Consider the following 15,515-nt stretch of genomic DNA (forward strand, 5'->3'; position numbering starts at 1 on the left):
AGGTTGGTTGTTAGAGGAGGAGTCAAAGGTTGATTATTGGGAATTGTCTCTTCTAGGGGATAGGTAAACAGGTGTACACGTCCTGGTCTAGCTGGCTGGGGAACATTGGTAGGAATTAGTTCCACATAAAAAGAAAATTCCTGGGGGGGGGGAGGGAGGGAATTACCATGGGATTTTTTTTTTTATATAATCATGGAAAATGCTAATAAAAATTAAAAAAAAAAAATTCCCAGCCGAGGGTGTGGTGGCGCATGCCTTTAATCCCAGCACTCAGGAGGCAGAGGTAGGAGGATCATTGTGAGTTCAAGGCCACCCTTGAGACTACCTAGTGAATTCCTGGTCAGCCAGAGCTAGAGTGAGACACTACCTTGAAAACCCAAAAATAAGAAAATTCCCAGTGGCTCAAGACAGAAGTTGTCCTCAGCAGTGAATATGTGGATAAGTCAGTCTATTTTAATTTCCAGGAGTCCTGGCTAGCCTACCTCCTCCCCGCCCTCCCCTCAAAAGCTAAAAGGAGACAGGTGTGGTGGCGCATACCTTTAATCCCAGCACTCGGGAGGCAAAGGTAGAAGGATCACTGAGTTTGAGGCCACCCTGAGACAACATAGTGAATTTCAGGTCAGCCTGGGCTAGAGTGAGACCCTACCTCGAAAAAAAAAACAACAAAAAGAAGCTAAAAGGGACCTTGTGAGGTGCTCTGTATCTTGCTCTCCCAATGTACAAAGTTTCTCTTGGTATCTATGAGAACCCACTTGGTTGGGTTTCCACAGCTAGATATGAGTAAGCGCTCCATCACTCCTGGCTCGTTACAGTCTTCCAAGGGAGGACAGATCTACAGATTGAGGGTTTATCTCTGCAGTATTGTGAACGTTTATTATTGAAGCCATTGGTTTCCAAAGGTTTTTCTGGAGAATCATAAGATTTAGTAAGGGGTGTGGCCTGGTTACCTACACCTAGAAATTTGTATGATCATAGGAAGGTGTGATTATAGAGAGAAATTACACATATGGTCCCCTGAAGCTCCCAAGGCTTGACCAGAATTTAACATCAAGAGGAGGCAAAGCCATCTGTGTAGTGGTGCAGGGAGGTATTTCTGAGTCCTGCCTGCCAGCTTTAATCACAGGCAGGGCCCCCCTTTCTCTCTCTCTCTCTCTCTCCCTGCCACCCCAGGAGCCTGGCTCCTCCCCAGTGCCATGGGGAAGCAGCAGCAGAATGTGTGTCCTAATGGCTTCGTGCCATTCTGAATGCCCTGCTCTATGCTGGGCATCTCTGATTGCTTGTGGAAGCATCTTGGTTGCCCCTTGTGTGTTCGCCGTCTCAATTCAGGCGGTTTCCTCTCTGGTGGAGGTGTGTGGAGATCCTGAGTCCATCCTCCCCTTTCTCTTTCTGTGCATCAGATTATCCTTAGGCAGCAGCTAGGTGGAGCCACCATGTTTCAAGAGGCAGAGTGTGGAGAGAGGGAACATTAGAGGGTGTGGAGAAGGGTGGATCCTGACCAGACCATTGGCTTGTATGACCTTAAGAACATCCCTCTTAGGGGCTAAGATGGCTTAGCGGTTAAGGCATTTGCCTGCAAAGCCAAAGGACCCAGGTTTGATTCTCCAGGACCAACATAAGCCAGATGCACAAGGTGGCATATGCATCTGGAGTTTGTCTGTAGTGGCTGAAGGCCCTGACATACCCATTCTCTCTCAAATAAAATAAGATTTTTTTTCAAAAAAAAAAAAAAAAAGAACTTTCCTCTTAGCTGGGCGTGTTGGGTGATTCACACCTTCAATCCCAGCACTTGGGAGGCAGAGGTAGGATCGCTATAAATTCCAGGCCAGTCTAACACTACGGAGTGAATTCCAGAGCTAGAACGAGACCCTCCCTCAAAAAAACGAACATCTGTCTTGACCTTGAGAGGAGTGTGGGGGCCCTGAGGGCTTTGGAGGCCTCTCCGTTGTCTGTGCAGCTCCTTCGGGTGTCCCACTCGGCTCACGGCCCTCGGCCCTGAACAACCGCCCGAGGAGGAATTGGTCAGCGTAAGGGTCTGTAGTAAGTCCCAGCAGTCAGTCTCCAAGGCCCAAGCCCAAGTTTGGGTTTCCTCTGAGAGAGCACTAGAGAACCATTGGAGGCCGCAGAGGGGCCGTGGTCTACTTTGCAGCTTTTTTTTTTTTTTAATAAACATTTCATTTGGGGATAATTTTAGGTTTACAGGAAAAGTTACAGACAGTTCCCGTTGCCCCCCTCCCCCAGTTCCCTCCCCCAGCTCCCCATCGCTAATGTTACAACAGTTCATTTGTCAGAAGTGAGCTGCAGATGAAAATTCTTTTCCATAATCCCACCTTGCACTCTGCACGGGAGGTCTAAAAGCTCCCCGCGGGGCCGGAGATGCGGCTCAGGGCTAATGTTTGCCTGGCAGGCACAAGGGTAGGGATGTGCTGGGGAGGAGTGGAGGGGCTCTGGGCAGCCCAGCCCTTGTCACCGTGTATCTGCCGCTTAATATCTCAGAGCAAGTATGAGTCCTCCCAGGCCGGCCACTGGGGGACAGTATGAACCGCAGGTAAAGAAGGTACCCGTGGGCTGGAGAGATGGCTCAGCAGTTAAGACGCCTGCCTGCAAAGTCTTAAAAACCCAGGTTCAGTTCCCCAGTACCCATGTAAAGCCAGATGCACAAAGTGGTGTATGCATCTAGAGTTCATTTGCCAAGGCTGGAGGCCCTGGCATGCCCATTCTCCGTCTTTCTCTTTTCTTTCTCCCTTTGTTTTTCGGTTTTCCCAGGTAGGGTCTTGCTCTACCCCAGGCTGACCTAGCGTTCACTATGGAGTCTCAGGGTGGCCCAAACTAAGAGCAATCCTCCTACCTCTGCCTCCCATGTGCTAGGATTAAAGGCATGCGCCACCACACCCGGCTCTCTGTCTCTTTTTTTTATCTCTATCTGCTTGCAAATAAATAAATAAAAATTAAAAAAATAGCTGAGGATAGTGGCATATACCTTTAATCCCAGCACTTGGGGGTTCAGAGGTAAGAGGCTCACTGTGAGTTCACAGCCAGCCTGAGACTACATTGTGAGTTCCAGGTTGGCTGGAGGTAAAGCGAAACTCCACTTAAAAAAAAAAAAAAGGGAGGGGGGTGCTGCAGAGATTGCTTAATAGTTAAGGCACTTGCCTACAAAGCCAAAGGGTCCAGGTTCAGTTCACCAGGGCCCACATAAGCCAGATGTACAAGGTGGCACCTATGTCTGGAGTTTGTTTGCAGGGCTAGAGGCCCTGGTATGCCCATTCTTTCTTTCTCTCAAATAAATAAATACAATTACACACATATATATTTTAAGTTACCTACCCCTTCCCTCTCCCCGCCCCCGCACCTCACGGGCAGTTGCACCTGAGCTGGGTTGAGGCTTTTGCAGCACCTCACTCTCCACCGAGTGCCACCTGCGGAGGCAGATGCTGGGGTCAGCGCAGGATGTGAGGCCCAGGCGCTGGAAGCCCTCCCCGCTGCTGACTTCCTGGGGAGAAAGGAGTATTCAACTGCAATTACTGGAGTGAAATCAATAGGGCAGGGCTTTAATGGTGAGTGGGCAGAGCTGAGCTTGGCCCAGGGAGGCAAGCAGCTCCAGAGGGAGGGGCCCATTTGCTCTCAGGAAAGAGCAGGGTCATTGCCTGTCCCAGTTGAGAGAGGAATAAACTGAGGCTCTTTGGAGAACCAGATCTAGCTGTCAGGTTTTGTTAGGCCGAATACCTCCCTGTGTTACCGTCAGGCATACAGGGAACTTGTACTCTCCTCTGGCTTCTCCAGTCACTCTATTTTTTATGAGAGAGAGAGAGAGAGAGAGAATTGGCATGCTAGGGCCTCTAGCCACTGCAGTCAGACTCCAAATGTGTGTGCCATCTTGTGCACATGAGCGATCTTGTGCGTCTGGCTTATGTGGGATCTGGGGAGTTGAATATGGGTCTTTAGGCTTTGTAGACAAGTGCCTTAACTGCTAAACCATCTCTCCAGCCCCCCCCCAATTACTCTTGCTTGGAAAGAAACAGTCATTTGCACCCTAGTCAAGATGAGTTTCCCTTTCTTAGTAAACATTCACATTCCTACCCAGCACCCTGGAAGGACTCATGCATTTACGAGGTTAAATGGAAGTGGTGGCCAGCATGGTGCTATCACTGAGGAAGTGATTTATTTATTATATAAATCTATTTTGTGGGTGCATTTGTGGAGGCCAGAGGTCGATGTCAGACGTTTTCTTCAATTGCTCTCCACCTTATTTATTTTAAAATAGTATCTCTTGCCGCTGGGCGTGGTGGTGCATGCCTTTAATCCCAGCACTCGGGAGGCAGAGGCAGGAGGATTGCCGTGAGTTCAAGGCCACCCTGAAACTATGTAGTTAATTCTAGGTCAGCCTGGGCCAGAATGGGACCCTACCTCGAAAAACAAAACAAAACAACAACAACAACAAAAAATAGGATCTCTCATTCACTGAATGGGAAGCTTGCTGATTCAACTAGACTGGCTAGACAGCAAGCTCCAGAGATTCTCCTGTCTTTGCCTCCCCAGCATTGGGATTGTAGTAGACACCACAATGCCTAGCCCCTTATGTGGGTGCTGGGGATCCAAACTCAGGTCCTCATAACTGCACAGTAAGGGCCTTACCCACTGAGCCATCTCCCCAGCTTCCTCTTGAAGGCTGCTTAAAAATTTGCCTGAGTGGGCTGAGGGCACTTGCAATAGCCTGTGGCCCAGGTTCCAACTACCCAATTCCTATACCAGCTGGGCGTGGCAGTGCACGCCTTTAGTCCCAGGACTTGAGAGACTTGAGGTAGGAGGATCACCATGAGTTTGACATCACCCTAAGACTACATAGTGAATTCCAGGTCAGTGTGGGCTAGAGCAAGATCCTACCTTGAAAAACCAAAAAGGAAAAAAAAAAATTCCTATGCCAGATGTGCAGAGTGGCACATACATCTGGAGTGCATTTGCAGCAGCAAGAGGCCCTGGTTTGCCCATTCATACTCTCTCACTGTCCCCACCCCTATAAATATTAAAAAATTTGCCTGAAGCCAGGCATGCTGGCACACGCCTTTAATCCCAGCACTCGGGAAGCAGAAATAGGAAGATTGCGTGAGTTCGAGGCCACCTGAGACTACATAGTGAATTCCAGGTCAGCCTGGGCTAGAGGGAGACCCTATGTCCAAAAAACAAAACAAAACAAAATTACCTGAAAGAGCAGCGGTTCAAGGTGGACTAAGATTCCTGGAGAAGTGCTAGTTTCAAAGTCGAGGGCTGCAGAGGGAAGGACCGTAACAAGGGTGCAGCACACCAGTGGAGAAAGCGTGGACACGTTTGGGATACGAAGGGGACCGCATGGTTGGCTCAGAGGGTGGAAATGAAGCCAGGGGGGTCTGAGCAGGAGGGGTGGAGTCTCAGTAGCCCTAAATGGCTGCTGTCCCAGTAGAAAGGCCGGGGAGGGGGGCTTGGGGGGACCTCAGGGAGGGTGTTACACTATCCTGTAGCCAATAGAACCAGGTGCTGGGGGAGCATGGCCTGCTCCCTGCTCTCAGGAGCTTCATGTTTGAAAGACCATAAGTGGGGGTTACTGAGGAAGGAATTCCAGGCAGTGGGGAAGTCAGGGTGCCTATGGGGTTCACTGCCTCTGGAGACTATGTTCAGTAGGTCTCCCAGTTCCTCTTCCCTTTCCCAGCCTGCAGCTCCTGCTGCCAAGGGAGGTGTTTGCCACCACTTGGGTCAGGGCTTGACAGTCGCAGGCTTCTCCCTGAGCTTCTTGCAGCCTGGAGGGCTCTCAGCAGTCAGGCAGTCAGCTCCCCTCCCCCTAGTAATGATCATTCACCGCCCTGATGGCTCACTTCTCCTTTAAAAAAAAAAAAAATTTTTTTAAGATTTTATTTTTAGGATAAGAAAAAAAAAAGTTGGGGAAAGGCTTTTACAAAAATTCCTTCGGCACAGAATTAATGGCTTGTGAATGTGAGGGCAGGCAGTGAGAGCCGGGTTCCCAGCTCCCCAGCCTCCCTCCCACCGCCCTGGCCCACAAATCACCCCAAGAAAGAGCCCACTCTGCCTTTCCCAGGACGCCCACCCTGGCTGGCTGCCCCCTCCCCCAGTGAGGCTCAGCAGGAATCCCCAGAAGTGTCACCCGGGGTCTCCTAGATCCCCTCCCCCAGAGCTCACATCCCCCAGCTTAGGTTTGAAAATTGAATTTTAAAACAATTTTCTTCACAAAGCAAGTTATCCATAGTCAGTAGAGAGAAGTTATACCACTTGTAGGAAATGGGTTCCTTGCGGCGAATCGGGACATTGGGTGCCCAGTGTCCCACCTCCCACTGGCCAGTCGCTCTCATCACTTCCTGTGGCTGCAGGATGGCTGAGGGAAAGCTTGGCCGGGGACAGTTCAGGGCTCAGCTATCCCCCGCCACACACATAGGCAGGACTGCAGCCAGGTCCAGAGGAATGGTGCAACACTGCCCTCTTCACTTTGCTTTCTCTTAATAAGGTTTCAGCTCATCCTTGGTCAACCAGTGTCCAGGAATAAAGTGGAAAATTCCAGAAGTAAACAATTCATAAGTTTGAAATTACTGGGCTGGAGAGATGGCTCAGCAGTTAAGGGCGATTGCTTGCAAAGCCTGATGGCCTAGGTTCAGTTCCCCAGTACTCAAGTAAAGCCAGATCACAAAGTGGCACATGTGTCTAGAGTTCATATGCAGTGGCAGGAGGCCCTGGTGTGCCCATACTCTCTCTGCCTGCCTCTTTCTCACTCTCAAGTAAATAAAATAATTTTTTAGAGTTTGAAATTGGGGACTAGAGAAGGCTTAGTGGTTAAGGTGCTTGCCTGCAAAGCCTAAGGATCTAGGTTCAGTTACTCAGTACCCACATAAGCCAAATGCAAAAGGTGGCACATGCATCTGAAGTTCATTTACAGTGGCTAGAGGTTCCAGCGCACACATTCTCTTTCCTCTGTTTCCTTCTGCGTGCAAATAAATACATAAATAAAAAAGAAAAGGTTGGAGGACAGTCTCTGGTGCCATCAAGAACTCTGTCTAAGGCTGGAGGGATGGCTTAGTTAAGGCGCTGGCCTGCAAAGCCAAAGGACCCAGGTTCGATTCTGCAGGACCCACATAAGCCAGACCCACACAAACAAGGTGGCAAGAGTCTGCAGTTTGTTTGCAGTGGCTGAAGTCACTGGTATACCCATTCTCTCTCAGTCTTTCTCTCTCTCTCAAATCAATAAATAAAATTGAAAAAAAAGAGCTGTCTACTGCTTTTCTTTTTAAAATTTATTTACTTATTTGAGAGAGACATAGAGAGTGTGAGTATAGGTGCTCCAGAGCTTCCTGCCACTGTGAACCAACTCCAGATGTATGCACCACTTTGTGCATCTGGCTTTACATGGGTACTGGGGAATTGAACCCAGGCTGCTGTCTTAGCAAGTAAGTGCCTTTAACAGCTGAGTCATCTCTCTAGCCCCCTGTCTGCTGCTTTAAAAAAAAAAAATTATTTATTTATTTGCAAGCAGAGAGATAGAGAGAGGAGATAGAGAATGGGCATGCCAGGGCCTCCAGCCACTGCAAACGAACCCCAGATGCATGGGCCCCTTGTACATCTGGCTTATGTGGGTACTAAGGAATTGAACCCGGGTCCTTTGGCTTTGTAGGTAAGTGCCTTAACCACTAAGCCATTCCTCCAGCCTCCCCCCCTTTTTTTCTTTCCTTTCTTTCTTTCTTTTCTTTTCTTTTCTTTTTTTTTTTTTTTTGAGGTAGAGTCTCACTCTAGCTCAGGCTGACCTGGAATTCACTCTGTAGTCTCAGGGTGGCCTTGAGCTCATGTCAATCCTCCCACCTCTGCCTCCCGAGTGCTGGGATTAAAGGCGTGCGCCACCACACTCAGCTCTGTCTACTGTTTTTTGAGACAGAGTTTCTCAGTGGTCTAGAGTTCACCATCCTTCTGTCTCCACATCTCCAGGGATTACAGGAATCATGTCTGGTATTTTTAAAATTAATTAATTAATTTATTTATTTATTTGAGAGCGACAGACACAGAGAGAAAGACAGAGGGAGAGAGAGAGAATGGGCGCGCCAGGGCTTCCAGCCTCTGCAAACAAACTCCAGATGCGTGCGCCCCCTTGTGCATCTGGCTAATGTGGGACCTGGGGAACCGAGCCTCGAACTGGGGTCCTTAGGCTTCACAGGCAAGCGCTTAACCGCTAAGCCATCTCTCCAGCCCATGCCTGGTATTTTTTGCATAGGTACTGGGAATCAAACTCAGGTCCTTTTGATTGCAGGACAAGCATTTTACAGACTGAGCGATCTCCCAAGCCCCCTTCATCACTTTTATTAGGGTACTTTGTTATAATTGTTTTATTACTGTGGCCAATTGGTGATTAATCATAGGTGTGTACATGAAGTATAAAACAGTCTACTATAGCTTGGTCCTGCCTGTGGTTTCTGATATCCCCTGGGGATCTTGGAATGTGTCCACATGGTTGAGGGGGGACAGCCGGAGAATGGCAGTGGGAACAGCTGGATGACAGCCCTGAGGCAGGATCAGATCTTGATGTGTGAGGAACGGACACACAATTGGGTGGCTGGAGACCTGAGGGCACTGAGGGCTGGAGTCAGAAGGTTCTACGCTGAAGAGAAATGAGACCAAAATCTTGGAGGTAGGCATGCTTAACCCCAATAATTTAAAAAAAAGTTTTTGAGGTAGGGTCTCATTCTTTAGCCCAGACTGACCTGGAACTCACTCTGTAGTCCCAGGCTGGCCTTGAATTTCACAGTCGTCCACCTTCCTCTGCCTCCCGGGTGTGGGATTAAAGATATTATTTTAAATTTTATTTATTTATTTATTCGAGAGAGAGGTAGATAGATAATGGGTGCACCATGGCCTTCAGCCACTGCAAATGAACTCCAGACACATGTGCTACCTTATGTATCTGGCTTACATGGGTCCTGGGGAATTGAACCTGGGTCCTTTGGCTTTGCAGGCAAGTGCCTTAACCACTAAGCCATATCTCCAGCCCTCTAGTAATTAAAAAAAATTTTTTTTAACTTTATTTATTTGAGAGATAGAGAGGGAGAGAGAGAATGGGCACACCAGGGCCTGCAGCCACTGCAAATGAACTCCAGATGCATGCGCCCCTTTGTGCATCTGGCTTATGTGGGTCCAGGAGAGTCGAACCGGGATCCTTTGGCTTGGCAGGCAGACACCTTAACTGCTAAGCCATCTCTCCACCCAGTAATATTTTAAAACACTGGATGATAAAGATGGAACCCAAGTCCTTGTGCAAGCTGGGAAAAGCTGTACTCCTGAGCTGTACCCCAGTCTCAGATTCTACTCTTTAATGAGACTGGCAGCAGCTGTGTTTAAAACATGATGGTGTCTACTAACACTTTCACAGCACCAGTTGAGGACCTTGCTCTGTACAAGGTTGGTGCAACAATTATCTTGTCCCAACCGTCCTGAGAGATGATATACACATACACATTTTATAGTTGAATAAACTGAGGCTCATAGAAGCAAACTGACTTGCTCAGGTCATCTACAGCCACCTCCAGAATACCATTTCCCTATGGGTTTTAGCCGAAGGCACCTCAGCCCCACTTCATATTTGGATTTGGGGATCAGCCGTCCCCCACAGGCTCACAGAATACAGCCCCAGCCTAGAAGCCCATTGGGACTATTTGCCAGAGGACGGAGGGTCCAGTATGAATATGTGCAAGCCGTTAATGGCTCAGGCTTGCAGAAAGCACAGACGACACAAGGCAAGGGTGCAGAGTACCCTGGGTTCCATCATCAGTACCACACACACACCACACCTGAGGACCAGTCCAACAATGCCCTCGGGGGACGTGATCTAAAGCTTGTAATCAGATCTCAGCGGGGCACAGTTGTAGCTGGCAGTCTCTCTGGAGCCCCGGTTTCTCATCTGTGAGATGGGAGCTTGTTGGGTCTCCAGAATTCCGGGCAAAGAGCACCCACCTGGCAGACTTAGGCGCCAGGGGGACAGCCGTGTGTTCACCGTCGTGGCTGTTAACTTCACTGTGTAGCACCAGTTTTATCAAAATGGCCCTTTGACATCCTGCAACTTTTCTCATGGTCCATGAACTTTATAGCGTCCCTAGGGGAGGGGCTACCCTCCCAGAGACAATATAATTTACATGCTCAGTCCTGCCAAACTCCTTCCTCCAAGCCAGCCTTGTTGCCTCTTTGTGAGGGGATAGGGAGGGTGGGAGAGATTGGGTATGTGTGCACCCCCTGCCTTTGCAAAGAAAAGACGCATGTGCCGTGTTGTGCATCTGGCTTTGTGTGGGGAATCAAACTGGAGTTAGCAGGCTTTGCAAGCAAGTGCCTTTAACTGCTGATCCATCCTCCTAGCTCTGTCTATTATTTTTTTGAAAAACTTTTTAAAAATTTATTTGCTAGTAGAGAGAGTGGGCTTGCCAGGGCTTCCAGCCACTACAAATGAACTCCAGACGCATACGCCCCCTTGTGCATCTGGCTTACATGGGTACTAGGGATTCAAACCTCGGTCCTTTGGCTTTGAGGCCATCTCTCCACCCAGTAATTTTTTTAAACATTGAATGATAAGGATAACTGCTAAGCTATCTCTCCAGCCCCCTATGTAGTATTTTTGTGCACACAATGTAAGGGGTCTTTGAAGGCACCCTCAAGATCTAAAAAGGCAGTAGATGGTTCAGGGCATGGGAGCCTCCTGACACTGTGTGGCTGCTGTGAGAGGTGGGCTCAATTAGCCACTGGCACTGGACCCCTGTGGACACGGGACTCTGCATTGGCACACACCTGGCCCCAGTTTGTGCTTTTGTAATGTGAGCAGGTGAGGTCATACGTGATTCGGGAATGGAAGCAGGTCCTCAGCTCGGTGAGGGCTCAGCCTGGGGTCTCAAGAGCTACTTGGGCTTTGGGGTGGGTCCTGAGACCAAGAAGGAAGGAGACCCTAGTACTGTGGAGCTCAGAGCCAGCCAGGGATTCAGGAGGACACAGTGATGGCAGGAGGGACACCCCTTGGGTGTCAGCAGGTAAGTTGAGGCAGGGTGATTGTATGTGGATTCCTGTGCTGTGGGGGGCAGGAGGGACGGCACCAAGGGCTAGAGGTGTGTGGCTCCCACCCTTTCTGGCGCACACCACTGTACCCTCCCTGGCCTCTAAAACATCAAAGTAGGGCTGGAGAGATGGCTCAGCGGTTAAGGCATTTTCCAGCAAAGTCAAAGGACCCTGGTTTAATTCCCCAAGACCCACATAAGCCAGATGCACAAGGTGGCACAAGCATCTGGAGTTTGTCTGCAGCGGCTGGAGGCTCTGGCATGCCCGTTCTCTCACTCTCTCTCTCTCACATAAATAAAATAAAAATGTTTAAAACGTCAAACTAACCTTGCTCTTAGTCAGCTCTTCTGGCCTCCCACCCTCAAGACCCATCCAGTTCCCATGTACTTTACATACCATTTTCTTAGAGCTCACTAACCTGAGCCAAGGTCAAGGCTGGGCCCTGGTGGGGGCTAGGACCTTGGGCCTCCATCTGGACCGGGGTCTTGATCAACAGGGGCTACATGGGTGGGCGGGGAGCCAGAGAAGGTGTGAGGGCTGATGCCTGATCTGCTGTGTCTTTCCAGCTGCAGCCGGAGCAGCTAGACTGTGGCGCGGCCCATCTGCAGCACCCACTGTCGATCCTGCAGCCGCTGAGGGCCTCGCCCGTGTTCCGCGCCCCAGGGCTCACAGCCGTAGCCGTAGCCAGTGCCAACAACTACACGGCTGTTTTCCTGGGCACTGCGACAGGAAGACTCCTCAAGGTAGGGACGTGGGATGGGAGCTTCGAAGGGCCAGTGTGACCTACCTATCCCCTTTTGCTTTTTCCACGATGGCTTGGTAGTGGCCTGTCGTACGGATAGGGACGGTGCTCAGAGGCTGTGAGCATCTCCCGGGGCCGAGGTCTGTCTGTTCCGGTCTCCATCCTCTGCTATTCCCTGTATACTTGGCCACAGCAAGGCGCATTTTCTTTGTGGACCTCCGTTTCCCCACCTGTTAAGGGCCACAGCTGTTGATGGGAGAGGCTGCTTTTAAGGGTGCTCAGCCCTGCTGGCACACACTTGAGAGGAACCTGCTTCTGGCTGTGGCTCTGTGAGTCCTAGATCTTGAGAGGAAGGACGCAGTGGGGTAACATACACACAGGAGGGGGGCTGCGCCCACTCACTGCCCCTACTGTTTCCTGTGGAGAGTCGGTTGCCCAACTGGGCTCCATGGGTGTGCCAGGTCCAGCCTAATCGATTCACAGAGCCCATAATTCAATTCTCCTCAACAGCCGCTTGGGCAAGTTGGGGGTGGGGCTCACAGCCCTACGGACTTGAGCCAGGACCACCAGTGGGGGTCAGTAGAGACTCGGGCTCCAGCGTATGCTCCTCAGATTCGATCTCCTGTTGAGGGTCGTTGGTGGTGAAGGAAGCAAGTCTGTGAGGCTTGACTTTTGGGGGGGGGTGTCTGGTTCTGACTCTGCCAGTGTGCTGTGGCCTAAGGGAAGGTGCTTGTCTCCTGTGGGCTTTGGCTTTCCTCCTCGTTAGGGGAAATGAGCCACACCAGAACTGTGATCAAAGTCGTCCCCTCCTCTGCCTGTGAAGCTGTACTTATTAGGCACTTGTTGTCTCCCCAGCACCTCCAAGGTGCATCATAAACACATCATCCTTAAGTTCTCACACTGTGCCTGGGAAGCAGAGATGTGATTTTTTTTTTTTTTCGAGGTAGGTTCTCACTCTAGCTCAGGCTGACCTGGAATACACTATGTAGTCTCAGGGTGGCCTTGAATTCACGGTGGTCCTCCTACTTCTGCCTCCCAAGTGCTGGGATTAAAGGCGTGCACCACCATGCCGGCTTGATTCCATTTTTTTTTAGAAGGGAGCCACACTACCAGAGGTGAGGTGGTCTCTTTCCCTTCTTAATGAATTAATTTATTTTTGCCGTGCTAGGGGTAGTATAATGTTGACCTGGTGCCAGCTTGCACCCTGAAAGGAGGAAGATGGAAGAGACGCTCTAGGACGGAGCCCAGCAGAGGCTGAGGCCTAGGGCAGGATGTGAGAATGGGTCGAGCAAGTGAAAATGAGGCTGGGGCATGGTCAGGGTGGATTGTCAAAGCCTTGAATTCCACAAGATTCTTCCATAAGCAGCAGGGAGCCACTGAAAGTCTCAGAGCACCAAGGGGGGACAGGGGGGTCCTGAAGCCCCAGTGATGTCCAGACCACTGATGGTAGCATTGGGAGTCCTGGTTCAAGGCCTTGAGATTCCCAACTCAGAGCTTTGAGCAGTCAGCATACTGGGGATGGAAAGGACCAGGTGGAAAAGGCATTGCCAGTCTGCATGGGGACATGCAGAGAGCCTCAAAGGGGAGAGAAGCTTCCGGGGTATAGTGGCCTAGGTGTGCATCATGACCCTGAGACGTCTTCATTTTGTGATATTTGCCAAGTCCCTCAGCCTCTCTGGACCTTCTTTATCTGTGAATAAGTGGATGGATGAAAAGTGGTCCAGGGGCTGGAGAGATGGCTTAGCGGTTAAGCGCTTGCCTGTGAAGCCTAAGGGCCCTGGTTCAAGGCTCAATTCCCCAGGACCCACGTTAGCCAGATGCATAAGGGGGCACACACATCTGGAGTTCATTTGCAGCGGCTGGAGGCCTTGGTGTGCCCATTCTTTCTCTGTCTCTCTCTCTGCCTCTTTCTTCGTCTGTTGCTCTCAAATGAATAAGTAAATAAATTTTAAAAACAAAAAGTGGTCCAGAAGTCTCCTGGCTGGCCCAGCCGGTACTCTGCCTGTCTTATCACTAATGTCCCCTCATCCCTATGAGATACCTTATCCTTATTTGCTAGGGAAACTAAGGTTTGGAGAGGGGAAGTGACTTGCACAACTTTTTTTTTTTTTTAATTTACTTGAGAGAGGAGAGAAGAGACAGGAAGAATGGGTGCTCCAGGGCCTCCAGCCACTGCAAAGAAACTCCAGATGCATGCGTCGCCTTGTGCAACTGGCTTACGTGGGTCCCCGGGAATCAAACCTGGGTCCTTTGGCTTTGCAGGCAATCTCCTTAACCACTAAGCCATCTCTCCAGTCCCAAAATTTTGTTTTTGTTCATTTTTATTTGAGAGAAAGAGACACACACAGAGAAAAAATAGAGACTTACACAACTTGTCCTTTCATGCAACTTATAAATGTCCAAACCAAAATTCAAGCCTTGCAGTTAGCCATGACTCCCCACAACCTCTCAAGGAATGTTCTGGAAACTACTGCTCGCACATATGCCCAGAGTGATGATAACCTGAGCAGAGCAGAGTGGGAGTTCTAGACACATCCCACCTCAGTGCCTGGGTTTCCATTCAGCCCTGGAAAGGCCCAAGCGGGAGTGGAGGTGAAACCCCAAGTCTGAGCGGCTTGTCTTTGTGGGTGGCGTCTCCAGACCACCAGCCAGCTGACGTCCACTCCCCCCACCCCCAGATCAGCCTGAATGAGAGCATGCAGATGGTGAGCAGGCGGGTGCTGACGGTGGCCTACGGAGAGCCTGTCCACCACATCATGCAGTTTGACCCCATAGACCCTGGCTATCTGTACCTGATGACGTCCCACCAGGTAAGGACCACGCCTTCCCAGTGCCGATCCTTCTTCCATCAGAGACTCCTTTTCCTTCCCCAACCCCACCTCTGCTCACTGGCTGCCTCTGCGCCCCACTTCATATTAGAGGGAGGCTGTCTCTTCTCCAGTGTTCCCAATAGCACTTCCAGCCTCCGTTTTCCCCCCGGCCTTTCCTGAGGCAGGGTGGCTTTGCTCAACCGGGCTCCCCTGTCTGTAGCTGGCCCGCGTGAAGGTGGCCGCTTGTGAGGTGCACTCGGCCTGCTGGGACTGCGTGGGTGCCGCGGATGCTTACTGCGGCTGGTGTGCGCTGGAGACTCGGTGAGGCCCCTGCGGCGGGCTGGGGGTGGGGGGATTGGAAGGAGGCGGGACAATGGGCCCTTACCCGGGACCTGCCCCCGCCCCCAGGTGCACACTGCAGCAGGACTGCGCCAACTCCAGCCAGCCGCATTTCTGGACCAGCGCCAGCGACGGCCCTGGCCGCTGCCCCGCCATGGCCGTTCTGCCTGCTGAGATTGACGTGCGCCAGGAGTACCCAGTGAGTCGGGGCCGTACCTGCTTGGGGTCTGGAGCCACAGGTCGAGCATAGTGAGAGTGTGGCTTTTAGGGAACTCAGTTCATAAGGAAGGGCTGGGTGACCACGCTGTAGCAGAGTACTTCTCTGAGGCCCTTGCGGCTGCCGCAGGCGCTTGGAGGCCCGTGTCACAGCTAGGGGCGTTGCGGCCCAGTGGGGTAGAGTGGGTGCCCGTGACCACTGTTGGTATTTAAAAAGAAACCCTCCGAAATAAAAGTGTGAGTTCTCAGGGCACACTGAAACAGAAGAGGAAGGCCCCTCCTTCCTCTTCCTGGGTCCTGACTGCCTGATACGGATGGAGTGCAGGGGGCTGTGCCCACAATCATTGTGGATGTTC

General features: G+C 50.8%; 1 protein-coding gene across 1 annotated transcript in view; it reads left to right on the plus strand.

Moving 5' to 3' along the window:
* The window catches only part of Plxnd1 (plexin D1), a 54,632-nt gene that overhangs the window by 12,264 nt on the left and 26,853 nt on the right, over positions 1-15,515 (plus strand). Inside the window, exons 2-5 of the mRNA XM_045133569.1 lie at positions 11,619-11,795; positions 14,473-14,604; positions 14,825-14,925; positions 15,013-15,142. Of these exons, the coding sequence (XP_044989504.1) occupies positions 11,619-11,795; positions 14,473-14,604; positions 14,825-14,925; positions 15,013-15,142 (540 nt within the window). The remainder of the gene's footprint in view (positions 1-11,618; positions 11,796-14,472; positions 14,605-14,824; positions 14,926-15,012; positions 15,143-15,515) is intronic.

This window comes from Jaculus jaculus, chromosome 14, assembly GCF_020740685.1.
Source record: "Jaculus jaculus isolate mJacJac1 chromosome 14, mJacJac1.mat.Y.cur, whole genome shotgun sequence".
NCBI classification, from domain to species: Eukaryota; Metazoa; Chordata; class Mammalia; order Rodentia; family Dipodidae; genus Jaculus; species Jaculus jaculus.